The 25,523-nt window shown below is 33.8% G+C and overlaps 1 protein-coding gene across 7 annotated transcripts in view; it reads left to right on the forward strand.

Annotated features, from left to right (window-relative positions):
• FAF1 (Fas associated factor 1) overlaps positions 1 to 25,523 on the forward strand; it is a 667,255-nt gene that overhangs the window by 384,135 nt on the left and 257,597 nt on the right. For all 7 annotated transcript variants that reach the window (XM_077149703.1, XM_077149710.1, XM_077149708.1 and 4 more), the window contains one exon: positions 12,686 to 12,772. In XM_077149703.1, coding sequence (XP_077005818.1) covers positions 12,686 to 12,772 — 87 coding nt within the window. The remainder of the gene's footprint in view (positions 1 to 12,685; positions 12,773 to 25,523) is intronic.

Below are 25,523 nucleotides of genomic sequence, written 5' to 3' on the forward strand. Positions count from 1 at the left end.
TTTTATTGGGGACTGGAATAACAAGACAGGGCATTGATTTACTTATACATTGGCAAGATAGAAGCATTCCCATATCATAAATGTCTTCATATTCTTTGATTTGGGCCAAGACTTTTAGAGTCTCAGAAGGCATTGGCCAAAATAGTTCATAAGAAGGAGAGCCTTTTCTAACCCTCAAATGATAAATTTACTTACAGCTTTAATAAGTTCTTCTCTTTTTACCTTGATTTATTTTCCATGGAAATTTTTTATTTTGCCATTTCTTCACTAACTCTGTTTGACACTAGAAACTGCTCACTTTCTGTGAAGGCAGCATTCGGTTAGTTGTTGAAACAATAACTAATTGCTGTTTGCTCTGGCGGTTGTGCTTCCTTTATAGCACTTAAAAGTACGAAGTTAATACCCTATAACTGCTCTTCATCGCTTGTTGCAGCACAGCAGTTGTGAAAAGGCTCACTGGTTTCATGACAGAGCACTTTCCCATAGGTGGTCAGTATCTCTTGTTACTACTTAAAGTCTGCCATTAAGTAGACTTTCAGTTTGTCTCATCAAAAATTCTTAGACATTACAATTTTCAGTGTCAGGCAGAAAAGAATTTTAAAGATGATCTATTGCAAACCATTTTACAGAAACCATTTTTTGTCAGGCTAGAAGATCAAATGTGATGGTAAAGAACAAATCTACACTTTGAAGTCTCGTAGAACTTGGTTTCTTTCATGTGTAAAATGAGGATAATATATGTAAAAGCTTGCTGTGAAAATGATATCTTAAAAAGAACTAGTTCCTGGTTTATTGAAGATGTTCGGTAAATGTTCCATTGTCTTTCTCTTTCCCCTTTCTTTTGCTTAGGGCCATTCACATAATTAGTGGTGCAGCTGAAATGGAACTTCAGGTTGTTTTGACTCTGAGTATGTGTTAGTTTGCACTCTGCTGGAATGCAATATACCAGAACTGGAATGGCTTTGAAAAAGGGCAATTTAATAAGTTACAAGTTTACCATTCTAAGGAAGTGAAAGTGTCCAAATTAAGGCACCAACAAAAGGTTACCTTCACTCAAGAAAGGCCGACTGTTCTGTAACACCTCTGTCAGCTGGGAAGTCACCGGTTGGCATCTGCTGGTTCTTTGCTCCTGGGATCTGTTGCTTTCATTCTCTGTTCCTATGAATGTTCCTCACTTTACTTTTCTGGGGCTGGCTTTCATCTCTTGGCTTCCCTTAACTCTCTCCAGGTCCTGGCTTGCTTAACATATCATGGCAACATCTGCTGGGTTCCAAGCATCTCCGAACGTCCGTATCTCTGTTCTCCACATGTCCTCATCTGTGTCAGCTCTGCTATGAAGTTTCTGTCGGCTCTGAGGCTCTAGAGTCTGTCGATTCTGTCTCTCTCAAATGTTTCCTCTTTTAAAGGATTCCCATAAGCTAATCAAGTCCCACCTGGAATGGGTGGAGACACACCCGCAATTGGGTGTGTTGTATCTCTGTGAAGATAATCTAATCAAAAGATTCCAACCTACAGTGTTGAATACAGAGTAAAATGGCTGCAAAAAAAAAAAAGAAAAAACCCAAACAAAGAGAAAAAGAAGTGGCTGTCCTCACAAGATTGAATCAGGATTAAAACATGGCTCTTTTGGAATACATAAGATTGTCAAACCAACACAAAGCACATTTCTTTATTTCAAATAAAAACAAAAATTAAAATAAAAAACACATTTCTTAGTATAGAATAAAAACTTGAACATATAGCTGTATAAACTTTAAAATGAATCATAATCCCATGACACAGAGGGAACCAATTTTAGCATTTGGTGTATTTATTTCTGGTCTGTTTTCTATGCATACCTATATGTACAACTTTTTTAAAAACAGAAATGTGTCTAGTTTTCTAACCTGTTTTTTCTTTGATATCATGTAGCAAGTTTTACAGGTATTAAATATTCCTTTAACTCAAGGGTCAGCAAACTTTTCTGGTAAAGGACCAGATAGTAAATATTTTAGACATTACAGACCATTCACTCTCTGTTGTATCTACTCAACTTTGCCATTGTTGTTGTACAGAAACAGCCATAGACAATATACAAACGAGTGGAGTGAGAGTGGCTTTGTCCCAATACCACTTTATTTACAAAGCAGCAGGTCTGATTTGGCCTATGGGCTGTATTTTGCTGACCTCTGTTTTATATTGTTTTATTGGCTGCATGGTATTTCATTTTGTAGCAAACAGACCTCTTGCAGCAGGCGGGCCCCTCACCCCTCTTTGCACATTTAAACTACCTCCTCTTTAAAAATTCACCAAATTCCTCTAAGCAGTCAAAACTACACATAAACAGGATGCTTGCCCCAAGAACGGATAAAACTGCACGTAGTCAAGGTAAGACAAATTCCTGTAAAGAAACCCCTCCCCTGACTGCTCATCTGCTTCTGTAAACCCAGCTTCAAGCCCTGCCCAATATAAACCAGCCAGTCGTTTCCTTCCAACACCACCAGTCACCATATTAAGCATACCTTGTCTTTAATGTGTCATCCTGTCTATAAAAACTGATGTTAACCTTTTGTTGGCGGCTCAGACTTTCAGAAGCTACTCAGTTGAACCCTATGGTCATAGATGAATAAAAACATGCTTCCTGAAACTTTGGAGGCTTGACCCTGGTTTGTTCTTTTTCCGCGTAATGTTCCTAGAGGCTTGCAGCCTTGTCCCTCATTTCACACAACATTTCAGTTTTTAACCGTCCTTTCATCTATTGGATATTAGATTGTGCAATTGCGTGTGTGTGTGTGTGATGATAAACACGACTGCAATGGATGTCCTTGTAGCAAAATATTTGGTTACATGCATGACTGTGCCCTTAAGATGAACTGATATACTACTTCTGGCATTATATCAAATTCTCTACTGAAATTCAGACTTAGAAAGCAAATTATACCTGATGTACAAGTATTTCTTGGTTTATGCCACCAATCTTTGAAGTTGTTTGTGAAATTGTACTTTATGCAGTGGTTTTAGATTAATGTAAAGATCCTAACAATGTTCTTATAATTGTTCCAGTTATTTCTAGCATTTATCTTTTGTTTTTAATTTTTTTTTGTAGTAACATATATATATAATTCAAAAGTTCCCATTTAACCACTTTCAAATGTACAGTTCATCTAGTTTTGACTTTTGACTTAATTGGCATTTTTCTTCCTGGCATTATAAACTGATTAATTTACTTGATTTTAAATGATTGGGGAAATTTCAAGAGCATTTATTGAGTGACTGCTCTTTTAATCACTGCAAGTAATAAAAAAAAAATTAGTTTCGGTAGTATTTATTAGGCCATTACATAATTGGAAATCCTTGCTCCCTCACTATTGCCACAATGTATGCAGAGGAAATACCACTCAAAGACAAGGCCTTGACTGACTAATAAGAGGTTAATCTCTCGCAGTTTTTCATGTGGGTTTTGATTTCAGCTAGTCCATGAGAGAGGCAAAACAAACAAACAAACAAACAAACAAAAACTTTAGTCCTTCATATGGCCCAAAAACAGTTCGCTTGGTATTAGAATCATTTCTTCATTTCAACTGATATGTACATGTATCTTCCACGTTTATTAGGCGTAAGCAATAGATCATTTATTGTGGATGTGCAGTTTTACTGCACTGTTCAAATATATATGATAGCCAAAAAGCAGTCAAACGTAAGCCTCAGGCAGAAAAATTGTAGACTAATGTAGATTTTCAATTAATAGAAACGTATTAAAGTGCTATGATATCTAGTAAAAAGGTAGCACCTTCTCCCATTTAATTTCTTAGACTAAGCATGGTGACTTTTTCATCCTAAGAAAATTATGGCATTTCTAGAATTTCTGTACCAAATAATTACTGGCCATATTCATTTTCAAAAAGGGCTGGCCACCTAAGGCAGAGTTCAAAAATTATAGAATGAGTAAACTAGAGAGGCTGGACTATCTGGGAGAACCTAAAGATTCTAATTCCTGGATCTTAAAACAATGCTGCTTAAACTTTAGCTTGCATAAAAACTACCTAGAGAGCTTGTTAAAACACAGATTGCTGAGTCCCCAGAGTTTCCCATACAGTAGGTCTGGGATGGGGCTCAGGAATTTACTTTCGAATAGTTTCCAGGCAGTAACTAATGCTACTATTCTGGCACCAACTTTGAGAACCATAGCTGTTGAAAAATAGTCATTTTTTGGAAAGCTCTTAAAATTTAGTCTCTTTTGAAATTGTGAAATATACTCAGCCCTGGTCATTTACAAAACATTTTCAGAGCACTTGAGGAATTCTCTTACCTTAAAATACAGGTTTTACCATTAATTAAAGATACGAACTCATTTCAGTAAATAGTTCAGTAACTTTAAATATGATCTAACTTTGCAGTTTTCTTTTCATTTTCCCTCACACCACACTTTTAGGATTGGAAATTAAGAATATAACATTGTTTCTAATTGAAGTGTTAAATCTTATTATTGGTAGTTTTTCAGGAAAACTGAAATCTAATTTTCCACTATATGCCTACTAGTTTCTTTTTGATGAGCTTTATCGTTGTCATCATCCCAGTGATCTGTTAAGATGTCATTTGTCAAGTTGCTTTACAAGCAAGAGATAAAACAAGGTTTTTAAATATGGCACAAAGCAAAACTAAATTACAGTTACTGGGATGAAGAATTCAGTGAGAGCCAAAAGATGTTTTTAAAGAGCAGAATATAATCCGTTCAAAGCCAGATAGAAAGCAACTTCAGTTTTATAGTTTTCTTAAACAGCATCTTCATTGTTTTCTGGAAAGATAGTTTTTGAGAAAAAGTAATGTCTTGAGTTACTGTTTTTATGAGGAGAGAATTGCTCGGGTTTTTAAAATGGTTAATGAGAAGAAGTAATAGTTAAACAGTTGGAGCATTGATTTCTGATTTGAATTCTCCTACACAGGCCAGCCCTGGGGAAAGGGAAAAAAAAGCTTGCTAATTAACATTTGATTACTGATGCCACCTTCTCATTCCCCTTGCACCATCCTGTTACAAGCTTTTTTGTTTAGGGAGGATTTTTCAGAGGGTTTTCTTGCATCTTAGTAATACAAATCTATGTGCAACTACAACTCATGTATAATATGTTAAAAGAAGAAGAAAATGAAAAGTCCTTAGATATGAAGTTGGTGTTCAAAACCCACTCTGAATCAGAACTGCTGGTTTCTTAATTATAAGCCTTTCAGAGCACCAATGATTGCTAGGAAACTGGAACTCAGCATAGTCTGTCTTCCTTATTTTTATTTAAACATACACATATACTTATTTGTTTCATACAGTATTATTTAACAAACTCTTAACGAGAGCATTATTTGATAGTGTGAAGTACTTTGCACTCAAAGAATGTTTGATGTATTTAAAATTTGGATAAGCTTAGGTTCTAATATAACCCAGAAAGAGGCCTTTTTGTCCTAAGATTGATAAGAAAATGAGATGGAGGCCTATAGTTCCAGGGTGTATTTTGTATGGGTTGCAATTTGGCATAATAACATAGAAAATCTAGAATAGCTCTTCTAACCCCAGGGTAATGGGATATTTTTTATTTTTATTTTTGTTATATTAAAATGTTTGGTATGTGTGCATTCATGGACCAGACTTGAAAAATTTTTAAATGATGAAATAAACCAATAGAACTTTAAAATTTTATCACGTGTATCACTTATATTCAGACAAAACCATAACCTCAGTGATATACTTTGGTTGATGGAATAGTTATTTGGAAACCAGACAGACTTTATTTTTAAATGAGGTCTCACAAAGGAAAGATATTAAATATCTTTTTAAAAAAAGTAAATGCAATAAAAATTAAAACTAAGACTTTTCTTCATCCCAGGGGAAAAAAATCACATAAAATGCATATTATATCTTTATTCCTAAACTGAAATTATTTGCAGTTTTTCTTTTTGATGCTTTTGCTGTACTTTACTATTTTTCTTCCATTTTGTCACCTTAATGTTTTTAAACTTTCCCTCATTACTTTCTTGTCTTGTATATATTTAGCTCTTCTTTTCCTGCACCTAAGATTAACTCTATTAGTTTTATAATATCTGGGATTTTAGAGCTCTGAAAATCAGAAGTGATCTTGTTTGAACTTCTCTTCCAAAAATTAAATAATATTAAGACTCAGACTCCACCAACTTACCTACAGTTATACAGCTGGGCTAAATTTAGGACTTGAAATCTAGTTTTCTGCCTCAGCACCACAAATTTCTTTCTAACATCAGAGTCTACTTTAAATTGATAATACCTGATAACATTTAAATTTCTCTGAAATGGTTTTCAGTAATTTAACCAACATGTAACTCACAGGGAATTATTTATATCACTGAAAGTTATCTACTCTGTTTTTCAGGTTGATTACCTAAAAACAATTCATTTGAGTCTAATCTAAACCTCAAAATGTAACCTTTAGTAGTTTTTCTTAAGAACTATTTTATAAGAATTTTTGATAAAATTTAACTAAAAGTAAAACTGTTTGTATATTTAAATGAATTTTAAAAATTGGGGGAGATGAATAACTTCTGCATATTCTATTATACTTTTATATTGAACAGGTTATAATAAAATAACCTTTTCCCCAGTGCTGTTTAGTATTGAAATTTCTGCAGACATTTAGGAAATATGAAGTTTGAAGTGGAGGCCATTGCTTAGCATTTTATGTTAATTATAGTTTGTAAATAGAAGTTTATTAACAATGAAAAGCAAAAAATACAGAAACAAATCAGTGCCATTCTAATTCTGTACATCTCAAATTAATCTAATTTGTAGCTTGTCTTGGACACAAAGAAGTGTCTTATCTGAAACAATGGGGAAGAAATTAATTATCCTTTTAGAAAATCTAGAAAAACTCTGGAAAACCTACTGTCAATCTAGAATTCTTGATCCAAATACAATGTAGTTTATAATGTGATTTTTAATGTTCAGTATAAACAAAGCATATATTAAATTCCTTCAGAACTAATTGAAACGTTTGCATAGTTTAGTAGCCTGAAATCTCATAGATTTAAGAGCTTAATGTTAAGCAAGAATTGAAAAGTTCAACGTGATCTTGAGCCAGTGCTGATCAAAGAAAATGTATAAAATAAAAAGACCCTTAGGAAATGTTACCTTGTGATGCACCATTTGTCCTTAATAGGAATTTAACATAAACCTCCAAAGATGGAACTCCATCAGATGTAGCACAATAGTGGGTGCTTGACATGCTGTTGCACATTATTGCATGCACAATAGTGGGTGCTGAGCATGCTGTTGCTACCCATGGGTTGCTGTGCCTGCCTGTGTGGTGTGCATTCTCTTTTACCTCTTACAAGTGCTCTCAAATCTCTTTATCTTTCTCTCCCTCCCTCCCTCCCTCCCTCCATCTCTCTCTCTCTCTTTCTCTCCCTCTCTCTCTCTCTTTCTCTCCCTCTCTCCCTCCCTTTCTCTCTCCCTCTCTCCCTCCCTCTCTCCCTCCCTCTCTCTCTCCCTCTCCCTCTCCCCCCCACCTCTGGCTCCTGCTCCCACTCCCACTCCCGCTCTCTCCCTCTCCCTCTCCCTCTCTCCCTCTCTCCCTCTCTCCCTCTCTCCCTCTCTCCCTCTCTCTCTCCCTCTCCTTTTCTTCCACCCCCTCCCTCTTCCCACCTACTCCTTCCCCTTTTCTCTCGCACTGAGAGGGAACTTTGTGCCCTTCATCTGATTGATAATGACATTAAATGTATCTTCATCATTTTATACACAGCTCTATTCTATCATTCAGGTTTCCTAGAATACTAATATTTTAAAGAATCATTTTTACTTTTGTTTTGTATACATTTTAGATTTTCCCTTTAGGATTATGACTTAAATTTTAATTAAATATAACCATTAATAAAGATAATGGGTTTTCTTATCTCCACTAGTAAATACTACCAGTCATTATGAGCTTTCCTCATAATATCACTTTTGTTTTTTCCAAATAGCAGTAAAATCTGCCTGTGGTTACAGCATTGCTAAATATGGAATTATTTTTGAAAGACCAATTTGTTTTCACTTAAATTTTTTAGTGATTGTGGTTTAACACAAAATTATTTTGACTTAATCTTACAGTACTCTGTGAATTTAGCCTTTGCTTGGAACAAACATTAACCTAATATACTTTACATGGTGCCCTCTCAGCCAAGTTCTTTCTGCATTAGCCAGTTTATTCTATGACAAGTTGCTTAACAGATGTCATTCTCGGGAGAACAATGAAGCCAAATACTTGTTCAATGGCTAACATTACTCTAACTTTGATCACTTTTGTTCAGCACATCAGTCTGGCGTTGTGCTTTATACCAACATAACACTATAGCCAGAACATGCTTTTCAGGCTTAGAATAGCAATGGAATGTTATTCAGTTCAGTGCAGATACAGATGAGTTAATAAATGAAAGAAGAAAAATACTGTTTATTTGATAAAATCCATATTGCTATATTTTGGAATTAAGGCGGACTTTAAAGATTCCCACTCCAAAGTTATTTGTTTATATACTCAGAGTGTTTGTGTATGTTCTTTAGTGCTGGGATAGCCTTACCACTTTTCCAACACACTTAAATATTTGTTCTGCTCTTTTAAAAAATATCTGATGTAGCTTAACATATCTAGATAACATAATTCAAAATTAACTTTAAGGAAGGAATTTTGAGCCTTGAAACCTAAAGTCTCATCATACTCTTCTCTTCTGCCTTTCCCTTTTATTAATATAACACTTTGGGTCTATAGGATACCTTTCTGCTTAAGAGCACTAATATTTAAGCATGACAAAATAGTCTCAGCTAGTAAAAGTGGTCAGAAGTTAGCCCAATTACATTTGGTTAAATTGCTAGGTTAATAATGACTAATGAAAATATCCAAATTTGATGTCACTAAGTATAAACCAAATATTACATGGGAGACTGGCCATTGCTAAGAAACGCTGAAGAAAAGCTGTTTGTTTGAATTGAGTAGGGATCAAGTCATGCCCAAAGCTCCCCAGTTCTCATTACTAAGTCTCTTTTCACAGGTGTACATTAGAGATAAAAGTAGATTGAGTTCCGTGGGTCGTTTTCTTTCCCAGTGAACATATATCTGTCTTTCATAGGAAGGGTAACTTATATGTGTTTATGTATAGTAGAGTAATGTGATACAAAATGCTGTAATTGCACAACATGATACTTTAGGTTTCTGCATTTTTAAAACATGAATGTATGCTGCTCGTTTTCCATATTGAAATCCTATTATAGAGCATATCATGTGCAACATTTCAACACTAGCTTTATTTGTTACAGTAGGGTAAAAACGCCAGAAGCAATCTGAACAGTTAGTAAAATGGACGATCTCTCCATTGATATGATTTGTTAATTTATTTTATTTGTAACTAATAAAATAAAATTTCTGTACACTATTTAGAAAAAAGCTGAAAAAAAGATAAGATACTTCTTCATTACTAGATAACATAGAGTTCAACTTTCCAAAATCTTCTGATAGTTTAGTTACCTTCTCTCTGTTTAAAGTGAAAAGTATAATGTTGGATGTTGGGGAAAATGGTTTTTCATCTTCAAAAGCATTTAAAACGAAGAAAGTATTATTACTATATTTTCTTTTCAAGAAGGGCCTAAACACTACATTAGTTGATGGCTCCAATGTTAATAAATATTCCATTTGTAATACTTTTAAATTTGTGGTTATTTCAAATAAATAACCTTTGCTTTTTTTTTTCCTATGGACAACAAACATGCAAACATTCTTGATGTGGTTACAACCAATGGCTCACAATATCATCACTTAGTTGTTTATTCATCACCATGATCATTTTTTTGAACATTTGCATCTCTCCAGCAAAAGAAAGCAAAAAGTTAAACTCATTCATGCCATACTCCTTATCCCTCCCTCTCTTTGACCACTAATATTTCAAACTACTCAATTTATTTTAACCTTTGTTCCCCCTATTATTAGTTTATTGCTTATCCATATTTTTTACTCATCTATCCATACCATAGATAAAAGGAACATCAGACACAAGATTTTCACAATCATACAGTTGCATTGTGAAAGCTATATCATTATACAATCATACAGATTGTATAATCAAGAAACATGGCTACTGGAACACAGCTCTACAGTTTCAGCTACTTCCCGCTAGCCACTTGAGTACACTATAAACTAACAAGGGGATATCTGTGTAATGTGTAAGAATAACCTCCAAGATAACCTCTCAGCTCTGTTTGAAATCTCTCAGACACTGACACTTTATTTTGCTTCATTTCTCCCTTTCCCCTTTTGGTCTAGAAGGTTTTCTCAATCCCTTGATGCTGAGTCCCAGCTTATTCTAGGATTTCTGTCCCACATTGCCAGGGAGGTTTACAGCCCTGGGAGTCATGCCCCACATAGAGGGGTGGAGGGCAGTGAGTTAGCTGAGTAACAAAAGAGGTTCTTTAGAAATGTTAAAATAAATTTAGATTGAAATGCTAGTGATCAATGAAAGTGAGGGGTAAGGAAGGGGTATGGTATGTATGAATTGTTTTCTATTGTCTTTTTATTTATTTTTCTGAATTGATGCAAGTGTTCTAAGAAATGATCATGATGGTGAATATGTAACTGTGATAATATGAATTATTGGTTATATACGTAGAACAGAATGATCATAAGTTAATGATGTTTGTGTTTGTTGTTATAGTTTTAAAAAATTTTTTAATTGATAAAAAAAGGAGGTTCTCTAGGGGTGACTCTTAAGCCTAATTTTAAGTAGGTTTAGCCTATCCTTTTCAGTAATAAGTTTCATAGAGACAAACCCCAAGATTGAGGGCTCGACCTATTGATTTGGTTGTCCTCACTGCTTGTGAGAATATCAAGAATTCTCCAAATGGGAAAGTTGAATTTTTCCCCCCTTTTCCCCATTTCCCCAGGGGGTCTTTGCAAATGCTTCTTTATTGACTGTTCAGATCACTCTGGGATTTATCGGGTCATCAAACTAACTTGGACAAACCTACAAAATCTCATGTCCTATTCAAAGTTCCACGTACTTATGTTGAAAACGCTTAAAAATCCACAGCAAAGCTACTAGACGTAAATAAATGAGTGCAGCACAGTGGCAGGGTGGAAGATCAAACACTTAAAAATCAGTAGTGTTTCTATACATTAGTAATGAGCAATCTGAGGGGGAAATCAAGAAAAAAATTCCATTTACAATTGCAATGAAAAGAATAAAATATTTAGGAATAAATCTAACTAAGAATACAAAAGACCTAGTCAAAGAAAACTACAAGAAGTTGCTAAAAGAAACCACAGAAGACCTAAGTAAATGGAAGGGCATACCGTGTTCATGAATTGGAAGACTAATTATAGTTAAGATGTCAGTCCTACTTAAATTGATTTATAGATTAAATACAATACCAATTAACGTCCCAAAAACTTACTTTTCAGAAATAGAAAAACCAATAACCAAGTTTATTTGGAAGGACAGGGTGCCCTGAACAGCTAAAAATATCTTGAGAAAGAAAAATGAAGTTGGAGGTCTCACACAACCTGTGCTTCTTTATCAAGGTTTTTATATCTTTGCAACTTACATAAAAAAATAAAGAAAACTTGTGTTTTTCTCCCCGCTCTCACAAACTACCACCTTTTTCTCTTGCCCACAATAACTTGAAATCTGCATTTGTAGGAATCATTGGATATTCTGAATCATTTTAAAAACTTAATAAATTATAAAAATATATAATTGTGTTCTGCTGCGTGTATCTGAAGTTTCTTGACTGAAAAGAAATTTGAAGCCAGCCAGAAGTCTAAAAACAAGAAAGAAATTAAATGGGGATGGCTGTTCCTTGAACTATTATTTCATCTAGCCTTTATTGAGAATCTGTTTTAAATTTAGTTTAGTTTTTTTTTCTTTTTTAACTTTTTATGGAAATGATATATGAACAACTCAAAATTTTGCATTTAACATGTTTAGGTGTGTAATTCATTTGCATTAATTATAGTCATAATATTATGCCACCACCTTCAATTTCTATTACTCATCATCTTAAACAGAAATTCTGCACCTGTCAAGGAATAATTCTCTGTCTTTACTCCCCACCCACGTACCCGGGTTTCCTCTCCCTGGTAACCTATAGTATACTATCTGTAGAAATTTTTTCTAGGTACTTTATATAAATGAGATCATTTAATATTTGTCTTGTTGTATCTGGTTTATTTCATTCAGCATAATGTCTTTAAGGTCATCTGTATTGTGACATGCATCAGAATTTCATTATTTTTTGTATCTGAATAATATTCCATTGCATGTCTATACCACATTTTGTTTATTCATCTATTGATGGATGCTTGGGTTGCTTCTACCTTTTGGCTATAGTGGAAAATGGTGCCATAAACATTGGTGTACAAATATCTGTTCATGTCCCCGTGTTTTCAGTTCCTTTGTGTATATACAAAGAAGTGGGTTTGCCTGATCATATAGTAATTCTAATTTAAATTTTCTTAGGAAATTCCAAAATGATTGCCACAGTGGCTATACCATTTTTATAATTGTTTTAGTTTTTTGTTTGTTCGGTTTTGTTTTTCACTTTTTTCTGACTTGTGTTTTCCTAGTTTCATGTTCGTGTTTTGAATCAAGAATAAAAAATTACAGTGCATGGGAATTATCAAAAATATTCTGGAAACCTTATTTTAATTGTGCTGTCTTTTTCTTTTTATAGGTAAAGAGGAATGTGTATGACCTTACAAGTATCCCTGTTCGCCATCAATTATGGGAGGGCTGGCCAACTTCTGCCACAGATGACTCTGTAAGTGACAGTTGAGTCCTCAGTTTTATGTTTTCCTCTGTCTTTTGCCACCTTTCAGTCTAATTGGCTGTGATAATAAGTAGAATCAAATGCTTTATGTGTTGCGTTGAAAGAACTTGATAAATCAAATAATGTGGAAGTAAGAGGAGTTGTAATAATTTGAGTTCACTTGCAGAACAGATGCCATAATATCAAGTCCATCAGCATTCTGTTGCTAACATTATATAATTAATGGCAGAAACTTGATGCTACTTCATTTGATCCCCTAAATTTTTCCTTGATGATAATATTTTCAACGTCACTAATAAAATGTTCAAAGATATATCAAAATCAACCTAATAATTACATTTAATTTTAAAATGACTTTTCCCATAGTAGAATAATGCTTTAGAAATTGATTACTTAAAAAAAATTATTTTTGCAGATGATATTAATAGCACTGGGTTCTAAAGCATACCATAATTTTAACTGCTGTAAGAAACTGGAAGAAAAGATTTAGTGTATTTTTACTTATTATCATATCTGCTATTTATAGTGGTTTTCCCCTTGAAACTTTGAAACCTTTCCTACCTCTGCCTTATTTCCAGTTATTACTCTTTTTTTAAGACAGTAAGTCTTATTATATAAGGAGGTCAACTGAAATTAAGTTTGGACAGCTCTTACCTGAAATCTTGGTTGTCCTAACCAGATGCCCATTTTTTAAAAAAGGGAAAAAATGAGACTGTTTCAAAAATCTTGAAGTTAAACCTAATTTTAAAAATAAATAAGGCTCAAAAGAAATTGGGGCTTTGTAAATGTCCTATAATAATAAATATTCAAATAATGATTATGGCTGAGAATTGAATTAGCCTTTGATATTTTCTAGTAAATATTCTGTTTCTATCTAAATAAGAACTGCCTCACCCCTCTCAAAACCAATTCCTTGTGGAAGAAGGAAAGTTTTTAAAATCATTTGATTATGTAAAAGCTACCTTGAGTTTAATTATTCTACAAACTAAATACTGTTCCTTTGGAAAAATGCTTTGTGGCTTGTGAAACTTTAAAATAATCTAAAAAACAAACTTTTTTTAATGAGTGCTTCCAGAAAAATAATGTTCTTTTATAAGCCCTTATATTTATTTTTAAGCAACTGATTTTAGCATTGATATTATAGCATATCTTTAGAATTATTAGCTGATTGTCCATAGCTCAAGAGTGGGAATGTGCTTTCTTTCTTCTCTTTATCAGGATGAACAATTTGATTGAAAATGCCCTATATTTAATTTTACGTAAATGAAAGAGTAATGTTTATAAATAAAAGTCTATTGTTGACCTGCAGAGTCATGAAAAAACCAGAAGTGTTCTCATCTAAGAACCTGTTACAAGAAATTACATTAATAGGAGAAAATAATTAAGATCTGGGCATGTCACTTACATTTTCTGAGCCTCAACAACCTCACAAATTTGCGGCATTATTAGGATTAGTGATTATATTATATTGCATACATGCATAACCTGGCTCAGAGCAAATATTCAATAACTGATACTCAACATGTAATGAATATTAAGATAACTCAAAAAAGGAACACAAGAATTGGCTGCTCTGATGAAATGAAATGCCTGAGATTGCTTCAAAACAACTTGTGGAACGGCAGGGAATGAGTGAGGATATAGATAAATACAGATTGACTATCTAGTGATCATTGTTAAAGCTGAGCGATGAGTATATTGGCTTTATTTTACTATTCTGTGCATTTTTTTTATATGTTTGAAAGGTTCCATGATAAACAGTTGAAAGCAAAAACAATAGTCTCATTTGAGAACAAGATGTAAAGTAATAGAGAAAGTCCACTAATGTGAAGTCTTACAGGTTGGAAAAACCAACTGCTTTTGGATCCCACACTTCTAGGAAACCAGACCAAAATAGGTTAATCAGGTATACATTCTAAGAGTGATAAGGCAAATTCATTGAAATGTGATATTATCTCACCCTTACACTTTTTAGATGCTAAATCATTGATTGAATAGACACTGTCTTTTATGAGGCCCATGTTTTAATGATTTAAAAACATTTAATTTTTTACCAGAGTTATAATGCAGTTTCATTTCTATAAGAAAATATGGAAAGCAGCTAAAACTCATAGTGAAAAGATTGTAACGCTACCTGGTGCCATATTTGAGTCACGGCAGACACAGAGGGAATCCCCATTAAGAGGCTTGGTTCTTTTGCCTCATTATTCATATTTGCACCTTGTCCCAAAACCTGTGAAGTGGTGCCTACCCACACCTCCCCAGAGTAAATGTTGCCACATTGGCAGAATGTTGCCTTGAGCATGATTTGATACAACAAAGATGTTTAGGGCCAGGCTGCTTTTAACTGGTGCCACAGCCAATCTTCTACTTCTAGTACTTGAATTTTGGCAAAAATGGCTTATTATTATAGTCTTCTAAGGCGATCCTTGCCAAATAAATGTCAGAAAACCTTTCTTTAACTAGGATTGCATTAAACTCATAAAGCTGGTGCTTGTAATCTACATTGTTGCAGGCAGTAGTGTTTTTATAGTTATTGGAATCACTCAAGTGGAGGCATCTGCTACAAACGAGATAGTTCTCACAGCTTAGGGCATGAATTGGGTACAGCTGAGAAATGTCAGCTGTGTAAACAGCCTGAAATGTGTTACCAACAAAAATATAATTAATTTCTTTCCAAGACAGTGTGCCATAACTTAATGCTTCAAATGGTTTAACTTTCAGAAAAAGCACCTGAACATTTGCTTCCCAGTGCCAGAATAGAGGATTGCATATGAAGGTCATTAAAAATGAGAAATAGTTTTCGTTTTACCTTCTCAATTACAGAAATTTTCATTGCTTTGAATATACAGTACTTTTAGGTATCGGTGGCTTCCACAAATTTCTTGAAATATCTTATATCAAGAAGTTAATGGATTTGGGTTGATTGAAATGTTCTAAAATTAGATTGTGGTAATGGTTGCTGATTGTAAATTTATGAAAAATTATTAGATTGTATCTTAAAATGAGTGAATTTCATGGTATGTAACTTTTACTACAATAAAGTTATTTTCAAGAAAGCAGTTAGTGAAGAAATAGATTGAAATACTTTTTCACTAACGTTTTTACACTGCACAAAAAATAATTTGTGATAACGTAGGAAATGTTTCTTTCAGTGTAGTTCCCATTAACCTTTGACTTAGCAAGCAGGACATAGAAATAGACTTATAATTAGAATCCTATATAATGAACCTAATATATTTCAGTCTTTTGACATTTTCAAGCAATTCAGTGAAGTCAGCAATCATTTAAAACATTGTTACCACATCTCCCTTCAGAATTAAACTGTTTTCTTTTTAAGTATTTTAAAATTGTTATCTAGTGGGGTATGGATACTGTATGGATTGTCAGTAACTCTTTCAGTTCCTTTTGTACTCTTTCACCATGGAAATAGGTATCTAAAGCTTTACCAATACAAGAATGTTTTCATGTTGTGACAGTTCAGCTGTGAGGGTAAGGAGGCTCAAGTAGGCAAAATCTCATTTTACACTTTAACAAGGATGCTCTCGGTTTCCAGAGAGCTGAAATAATTTTAACACTGTGAATTATATCTAGACACCTTATTAAAATGCAGACAATTTGAACTTTTATTGGTTTAGAAACATTTTTGTTGTGTACCTGTTTTTCTTTTGAGATTACTCATGGTCTTCCATGGTTCTATCATTGGCTAAGGAATGTTAAGTCAGAATTTAAGAATTAGGAATTTCAGGACAAAGGTAGGTTGGGTAGGTGTCAGGAGTCAGAAAGCTACTTAGTAAATATTTTTACCCTGGAAATATGAGATCTTTTATAAGCAAAACCATTATATGATGGCCTTCCTATAACATAAAAGTTAAACTAAACAAAAACCACAACACCCTCCTTCTTTGTTATTAAAAAAGAGTCTGTGGATGAGGAAATGTCATCTGCTTTGATCCTTCTGATGGATATCATTTTCTTTTAAGATTTCTCTCTTACATTGTATGTTTAGCAGGCCTCAAGTTGTGGACATTCTCCTGAAATTGGGCCCCCCCCATTTTATAGGAGCTGCTTCTGATATCTAAACTGCAGCATGAAGCACATTTTGCCACAAAAACAATAACAATTAAAACCATGCTGCTTTAGATACAGATTTTCATGCTGGTATTCAGAACCCTTCATTCTGTCCTAAATTTTCCTACCAGGTTTATTTTCCCATACTGGTCCAAAGTAAATGCTCTATAAATATTGAATGAATGATTGACTATTACACCAAATATACCTTATCTTTAGATAACTGTTGTCTTGATGTTTCTCAAAAATACTTGGTGCTCGGCCCCCTCCTCCTCCACTCCCCATATCATTTAGTCGTACTATGCCTACCATCTCAGTACCTATCGTCTCCTTCCTTCAAAACTTTTCTTTGAGACCTTCCCTATGTCCATCTTTCCTCCTCTAGTATTCTTAGAAATTATTTTATGTTTCTATTCTATTTAAATTTTTTTCATTTTTCTGTATTTTGTTCTTTCCTTCCTTCACTCTTCCTATCTGGTTCCACTACTTACCACTTAAATAACCACAGGCAATTTAGTTAGCCTTTCTTTATCTCTTTAACTGTAAAATAACAAGAGCAGGGATAAATATTCTTAGATTTATTGTGAAAAATAAGAGAGTCACTGTTTACATGGATAGTTACCTCTAAATTTATTGTGAAGATTGAAGTAGTGAGTTCTGGAAGAATGTCTAACATGGTTTTCCTTTGACTGTTACTTTTTTTTTCATCTGTGTGTCTGTTCATTCGCTTGGCATTTGTGGTGCAATTCTTATGAGCCAGTAATTGTGCTAGCCCCTAAATTTGCAAGGATAAAGTCCTATTTCTCAGGGAGTTCAGAGTATTTTGGAGGACAAATATATAAACAAACTGACAATTTATGTTTACATAAATAAAATGAAATCATATAAAAGGGTGCAACCGGTTTTTTTGCTAACAGGTGTGTATGATTAAAAAAAAAAAAGACTTCCCAGGCAAAGGGACATTAGATTATATTTTTATTTTTATACTTGTATGGCTCTCTTTCTCAAATTCTAAACATTGGGAGTAGACATTGTTTTCTTCCATCTTTGTAAGCTCTACAGGGTCAAACATGGTGCTTTAAACATTCACTTATTTGAGTTGTTCAGAACGCCTACTAAGAGTTCTGTGACAATAAACAAATGATGAATTCATATGATTTTATTAACTTGGTAAACTTTTTGAGAGTCAGGTTATTTTCTTTCTAATAAAAATTTGTAAATTACCAAAACTAAATGTTTCTTTAATGGAAAGTAAAAAAACAGATTAGTGATTTTTAAAATATGCTCATTTCTACCTGTATATCTGTATGTGTGTGTGCATGTGTGAAAAAAAGAGAAATGAGCAAATCAACTGAAGTTCATTGAATCTCAGCATTTCTATTATTTGGTTGTTACTTAATGTATGAGTTTTATATTCCTCATCTGCAAAAGTGTGGGGTGATGTTAACCAATCCTTAAAAGTTGATTGTGACAATTGACAGGGTTAGCAGATTAGGTTAAATCATATGAAATTACCATTTTTAAAGGTTAAAATGTTTTAATATTAGCAATTTCATATGGTTTAACGTAATATGTAAAGCACATAATGTAATGGCAGAGGTTGGCAATTATGACTATCAACTCAAACCCTACTCACCATCTCTTTTTGTAAATAATGTTATTTGGAGCACAATCATACCCATTTGTTTATGTATTGTATATGATTACTTTCACACTATAATGACAGGATTGTGTATTTGCAGCAGAGACTACATAGCCCACAAAGCCTAAAATATTTACTATCTGAACCTTTACAGAAAAAGTTGTCAACCCCTGGTGTAAATACCTGGCATTTAATAGGCATTCAACAAACATTAACTTCATTTTCCTTGAGTAAGCACCTTCTTTATATTACATACATATGCAGAATCAGAAGCATTCTTTGAGTAGCTTTAGGGTCATCTTATGCTATTTAAACCAGCTTGTTAGCCTGGTCTAGGGTAGATAGATTCAGGCATTCTTTAGACCCTGGCTTTCTTTTTACTCGGCAAGGTCACAAATAATGTTGGTTCTGATGGTGATAAGATTCAGTAGCTTGAGAGGGTTCATTGCCCTTGTCAATATATAGAGTCTTTTTCATATAACACAGGCAAAGACTAAACAGATGGAAAGTATAGCTTTGGAAGCAGTGGAAGAAAAGTTTAGATTTAAAATGAAAGAAAAGTTGTGAAATGGATTGTAACCCTGAACAGAGAGTGAGAACTTCTGGAAGATGGATGAAACTCTGGGACTTTCCCTTCTTCTGTAAATAACTGGATAAAATATATGAAACAACTGTTTTTTTTTTTCAATATTAGACAACAGGTAGTATAGTACTGTGATCTCTGAGAGGAAAAAAACACCTGAAGTGAGACCTATAATGGTCTTAAGTTCTTCCTGGAGGCATTTTCTAGAGCCTAGAGCAGAAAGGGGAAACCAAAATGAGCCTAGTAGTTTCATTAAGAAGACAGTGTTCTGAGAGGCCAATGCAACTAGAATTATGAAGACAAAGAACCAGCAGAGAAGAAGCTCCAGCAGTCTGTGTGAGATTCCCTGATTCTTTAACTGAATACCTATCTGTGCACACATAGGGTAACATTCCAGGAGGGTGAGCAAAGAACAATTAACAGGGGCTGTAAGCCAAACAATTCCCAGTACTCATTCAGAGCTGGGAATAGCTTGAGTTTCTGTCAGCTAGAATAGAGTTCAGTGAATACATATAGCATTCAGGGGAGACCCCAGAAGAGTCATACCTTAGCAGAATGGATAAACTAGCTCTAATATAAAGGCTGCTCTAGCACTGCCTTTTAAAAAGCTTAAACACAGGCCTCCAAAGGAGCAAGCTCTTTAACAGGTAAGTGGCTATAAAAACAGAGTCCAACATCCTGTCAAAATTCCAACATGTGAGCCAGCAAGAAAATATGACTCATAAGCAAAAGAGAAATCAGTCTAAAGAAACTGATATAAAAGTGAGTTAGATAATTAGTGGATAGAGACTTTAAAGCAGCAGTTATAAATATTATGAATTTTTTCAAGGATTTAAAGGGAAATATAAACATAATGAGGAAAGAAATGGAACATATAAAATAGAACCAAGTGTCTCTTTTAGATAAACAGTACAATATCTGGAATGAAAATTTTGCTGGATGGGTTAACAGCAGGTTAGACACTGCCAAAGAAAGTATCAGTGAACTTGAAGGCATAGGAATAGCAGCTCTCCAAGCTGAAGCACAGAGAGAAAAAAAGACATGAATAAATGGATGGAATATCAACAATATGTGGGACGGAATCAAGGAGTCTACCATAAGTATAATTGGAGTCCCAGGAGAGGGAAGTGGGAGAAGGAGGTCAAAGCCAAAAAATATATATTGTTCTGAAGAAACAATGGCTGATATATTTCCATATTTGATCAAAACTATAAACCCATAGTTCTAAGAAGCTTAGTATACCCCAAGCAGAATAAACAAACAATTCTACACTAAAGTATATCATAGTCAAATTACTTAAAGCATGAGATAAAGAGAACATTTTCAAAGCAGGCAGAGAAAAAAAAATACACAAACATGAGGATGTTCAGCTTTCTCATCAGAAACTATGCAAGCCAGAAGAGTAATTACATTTTTAAAGTGCTGAAAGAAAACAAAAAGATGACAACTTAGAATTCTGTATCCAGTGAGAATAGCTTTCAAAATTGAGGGGAAAATAAAAACTTTTTCAGACAAACAAAAATTGAGTGAATTTGGTACTAGGCATTATGTCCTATAAGATATATTAAAGGAAGTTTCTCAGGCAAAAGGAATATGATTCCAGATAGAAACTTGTATCTATACAAAATAATAACAAGTGCCAGTGAATATATGGGTAAATATAAAATGCATGTTTTCTTATGTTTTTAATTTCTTTAAAAGATAACTGTTTAAAAGAGAAATAATAACAGTGCCATGTAGAGTTCTGAATATATGTAGAAATAAAATGCTTGACAACCATAGCACAAAAGAGAATGGACATGTAATGTCATAGAGGTTCTACATTATTTATACTTAAAGCGCTATATTATCGATTGAAGATAGTCTTGTTATTTTAAAGAGGAGTATTTTAAACCTTAGAGCAACCACTAAAAAGTAAAGCAAAGATGTGTAGCTAATAAGCCACTGTATTAGCTAGGGTTCTTTTGAGAAATTGAATCAGCAGGAGATATCCGTAGATATAAAATTTATAAAAGTGTCTCATGTAACTGTGGTAATGTAGAGTCCAAGGTCTTTAGGGCAGGCCACAAGCTGGTAACTCCAATAAAGGTCCTTAGCAAACTCTGAGGAGAGGCTGGCTGGGCAACCATGGCAGTGGAAGAGTCTAAAATCCATAGGGCAGGCTGTGAAGCTGGCGACTCTGTTGAAGTGTCTGGACAAACTCCACAGGAGAGGGCCACTAGCTGAAGCAGGAAGAGTGACTGTCTCTTCTGAATCCTCCTTAAAAGTCTTCTGGTGATTAGATTAAGCATCACTCATTGCAGGAGACACTCCCCTTAGCTGATTACAAACTCAATCAGCTGTGGATGCAGCCAACATAATCATAATTTAAGTCCATGAAATGTCCTTGTAGCAAGAGACAGGCCAGCACTTGCCTGACTAGATGACTGGGCACCACCACCTGGCCAGGTTGACACATGAGCCTGACCATGACAGCCATTAAAAGAGATAAAGTGGAATACTAAAATAATAATCTGAGAGAAGGTAGGAATGAAGAGAAAAAGGAAACAAAGATGGAATAAATAGAAGGCATAAAGCAAGATAGTAGATTCAAATCCAACCATATCAATGACTACACTAAATATGAATGTTATACACATTAAAAGGCAGAGATTGTCAATAAGTTTTAAAATGCAAGACTCAACTCTACCCTGTCTCCAAGAAGAATACTTTAACTATAAAGGCAAGGATAGCTTAAACATAAGTAAGGGTGAAAATATTTACCACAAAAACTAAACCTAAGAAAACTGTAGTGATGATATTAATATCAGAGATACAGAACAAGGACTATTACTAAGATTAAAGGGATAAATTTCAGAATGATTAAGCAGTCAGTTTATTAAGATGACATTTTGATCCTAAATGTATATGTACCTGAAAACAGTTTCAAAATATTTGAAGCAAATTTAGTGCTAAAAGAATACACAAATAAATGCTCACCTTCCATGCTAGAGGCCCAGGTTCAATTCCTGGACCATGCGCCCCCCAAAAAACAGAAAGAATACACAAATATCAAAATTTGTGATAAGAGGCTAAAGTAGTTCTTAGAGGAGTATTTATAGCTTTAAATGCTTGGATTTTAAAAGAAGGTACAAAATCAATTATCTAAGTTGCAGCCTTGAGAGAAAAAGAAGAGTGAATTAAACACAGTAGAAGAAGATAAAGATAACAGCATGAAATAAGCATACAGACACACACAGACAAAGAATAGCAAAAATCACTGAAACCAGAAGCTAGTTTGATTTCTATTCTGTTCTTTGAATAGATCAATTAAATTCATAGATATCTTAACTGGATTGATCAAGCAATAAAGTGAAAAGACACAAATTATCGATACCAGGAATTAAAGAGGGGGAAGCACAGGTCACACGTAGTAAAAGATTAAAAAGAAAATATTATGAAGGAGATTATGCCAATAAATTCAACAACTTTTTAAATGAATAATTTTCTTCAAAGATACAAATTATCAGTTTGGTCCAAGAAGAAATAGAAAACCAGAATAACCCAATTAGTGTTAAATAAATTGAATATGTATGAGAACCTTCCCACAACAAAACCCTAGGACCAGGGTTTGCCTAGGATGCTTTCATAGGCAAACCTTACCAAGGAAAGAATAATGCCAATCCTTTACAAATTCTTTTCCAACCCACTTTATGAGGCTACTATTACCCTGTTACCAAAATCAGTCAGAAACATTACAAGAAAAAAAAACTATAGACAAATATCCTCCATGAAATGCATGTAAAAATTCTTAACAGATTTTGCCAGATTGCATCCCACAGTATATTAAAAGGATAATACATGAATTGTACTCTTTAAAAGGGTGAACTTTATGGTATGTGTATGGTATTATATCTCAATAAAACCGTTTTGTTTTTTTTTTTAAAGAACAAAGGCACCAAAAGTGAGGGCAGGGATAATGCATCATGGTCCAGTGTGATTTATCACACATCTACAAGGAAGGTACAGCATTGGAATATCAACCAAAGTAATTAGCTTCATTAAAAAAAATTCATGAGAAAATATACATGATCAGCTCAGTAGATCAAGAAAAAGCATTTGGTAAAATTTAACACACATTCATTACAAAAAAATCAGTCAGTGAGTTAGGAAGGAAAAATGGTTCATCTACTTTGGAAAATGGCTTTGTGAATTCTTAGAAAATTAAACTTATATTTACTGTAACCTCAGCTCCTAAGTGTTTATCCAAGAGGAATGAAATCATATATCCTTATAAAGACTTGTAACTGAAGGGTTATAAGGAACTTTATTCCTAAAAGCCAAAACCCGGAAGCAACCCAAATGCCCATCAACTAATAAACAGATAAACAAATTGTGATGTATCCATATAATGGACTACTACTACAAATTGAAAAGAGCAAACTGCCGATATACACAACATGTATATTAAGTGAATTGTGGTAGGGGCAAGAATGTATGCATGTGATTCCACTTGTGTGAAATGCTAGAAAACAAAACTAACTTGAGAAAGCCAATTGGAAGGTTTCCAGGGTATGGTGGAAAAAATTGACTGCAGTAGGGACACAAGGAAAGATACTATGTTTGTACTTATACAACTGGAAAATGTACACTTAAAATTGTGGGGTTTATACATGAGAATAAGTCTCCAATAAAGCTGAGTTTAAAAAGAAAAGCATAGAAACACAGCAAGCTAGGAATAGAAGGAACTTTACCAGCTCAGTAAAGGAAATCCATGAAAAAGCTGACAAAATATATTTAATGGGGTAATACTTTCCCTCTAAAATCAGAAATGAGGCAAGGATACCCATTCCCATGACTTCTATTTACTTTGATGTGTTTGGAGTAACTGTGCCAGTTTGAAACTCTAAGTACCCCAGAAAAGCCATGTTCTTTAATCCTGATTCAATATTGTTGGGTTGGATTTTTTTTTTAACCTTTATATATTTATTTATTTATTTATTTTATTATGATCATTCCATTCTACATATATAATCAATAATTCATAATGTCACATAGTTGTATATTCATCATCATGATCAGTAACTCAGTATCATCACATAGTTGTATATTCATCATCATGATAATTTCTTAGAACATTTGCATCAATTCAGAAAAAAATAAAAAGACAACAGAAAAAAATTCGTATATACCATACCCTTTACCCCTCCCCCTATTGATCAGCAGCACTTCAATCTAAATTTATTTTCAAATAAGCTTCAGAGCTGACACAGACAGGCACCTTTGGAGATGCAGAAAGAAAACGCCCCCAGTGAAGCTATTTGAAAGGAGAAAGAAGCTGGGAGAGAAAGCTACCAGACGTCTGCCTTGTACCTTCCCAGCTGACACAGAGAAATCCTGAACATCATCGGTCCTTTCTTAAGTCAAAGTATCTTTCTGGATGCCTTAGTTTGGACATTTTTATGGCCTTAGAATTGTAAACTTGAAACTTAGTACTTCCTGTGTAAAAGCCAACCCATTTCTGGCAGCATTAACTAAAACACTGTTGTATCTAAATAGTTCTTTCATAGTTAAAGTAATAAAACTTGAAAATATTAGCTCCACCCAAAGCTGTTTTCTTTAATCTTAGAATTCCCAACCGAATTGCTGATTTCTAAATAAAACTATTAAATGTAAAAGTTTATTGATTTTGACTTATCCTCTGAGTATTTGTTGACTAAAATCTGAAGCAAGGTTTATAAATGTAATCAAGCCTATCTTATTTGTTACAGGAAAACTTAACCTTGCAAAAGATCCATTGTTCTTAAGGAAATATTGTCAATGCATTTTAATACTTCATATTTTCAGTATCTTTTTTAAGTTTTACTTAATTTCTTTTGCTTTGGGCATCGGTCCTTTATGGTTAAGTGCCACATCTCTTCTTTCCTTCCATGTTATTAATCTTGTATATTTCTGCCTATACAACTTTCCATATTGGGTTACTATTGTTATTACCTTTGCGTCTTTCTTGCCCATTAGATTGTGGGTGGGATTGTGTTTTAGTATATCTGTCACATAACATGCTGCCTACTTTATATTAAGGTACTTAATGTTTTTGGAACAAACTTTTATTTAGTAGCTATTAAATATTAGTTGTAGCTGTCCATTAATGGCTTTTTTCTTTTTAAATAATAACTAAACTTAGTAAGTTGTATGCGTGTGTATGTGTTTATGTGGGTGTGTGTTTGGAGGAAAGGAGATTTTAAAAGAGAAAACAAAGCAAACTCAAACACATATTTCAGAGACTAATCTGAAGGGATTATTATATCCTTCCTTTCTGAGTATAAATTCATCGAGGATTGAAGTACTCATATTTTATTCCTCTGTGTCCATTCCTAGTACACTGACTTTCACATAGTAAATGCTCACCAAATATATTGACTGTACAGGTGAATTTAAAGAGCACTCAATAATTGAACTGGAGTAAA

This window comes from Tamandua tetradactyla, chromosome 2, assembly GCF_023851605.1.
Source record: "Tamandua tetradactyla isolate mTamTet1 chromosome 2, mTamTet1.pri, whole genome shotgun sequence".
Classification (NCBI taxonomy): Eukaryota; Metazoa; Chordata; class Mammalia; order Pilosa; family Myrmecophagidae; genus Tamandua; species Tamandua tetradactyla.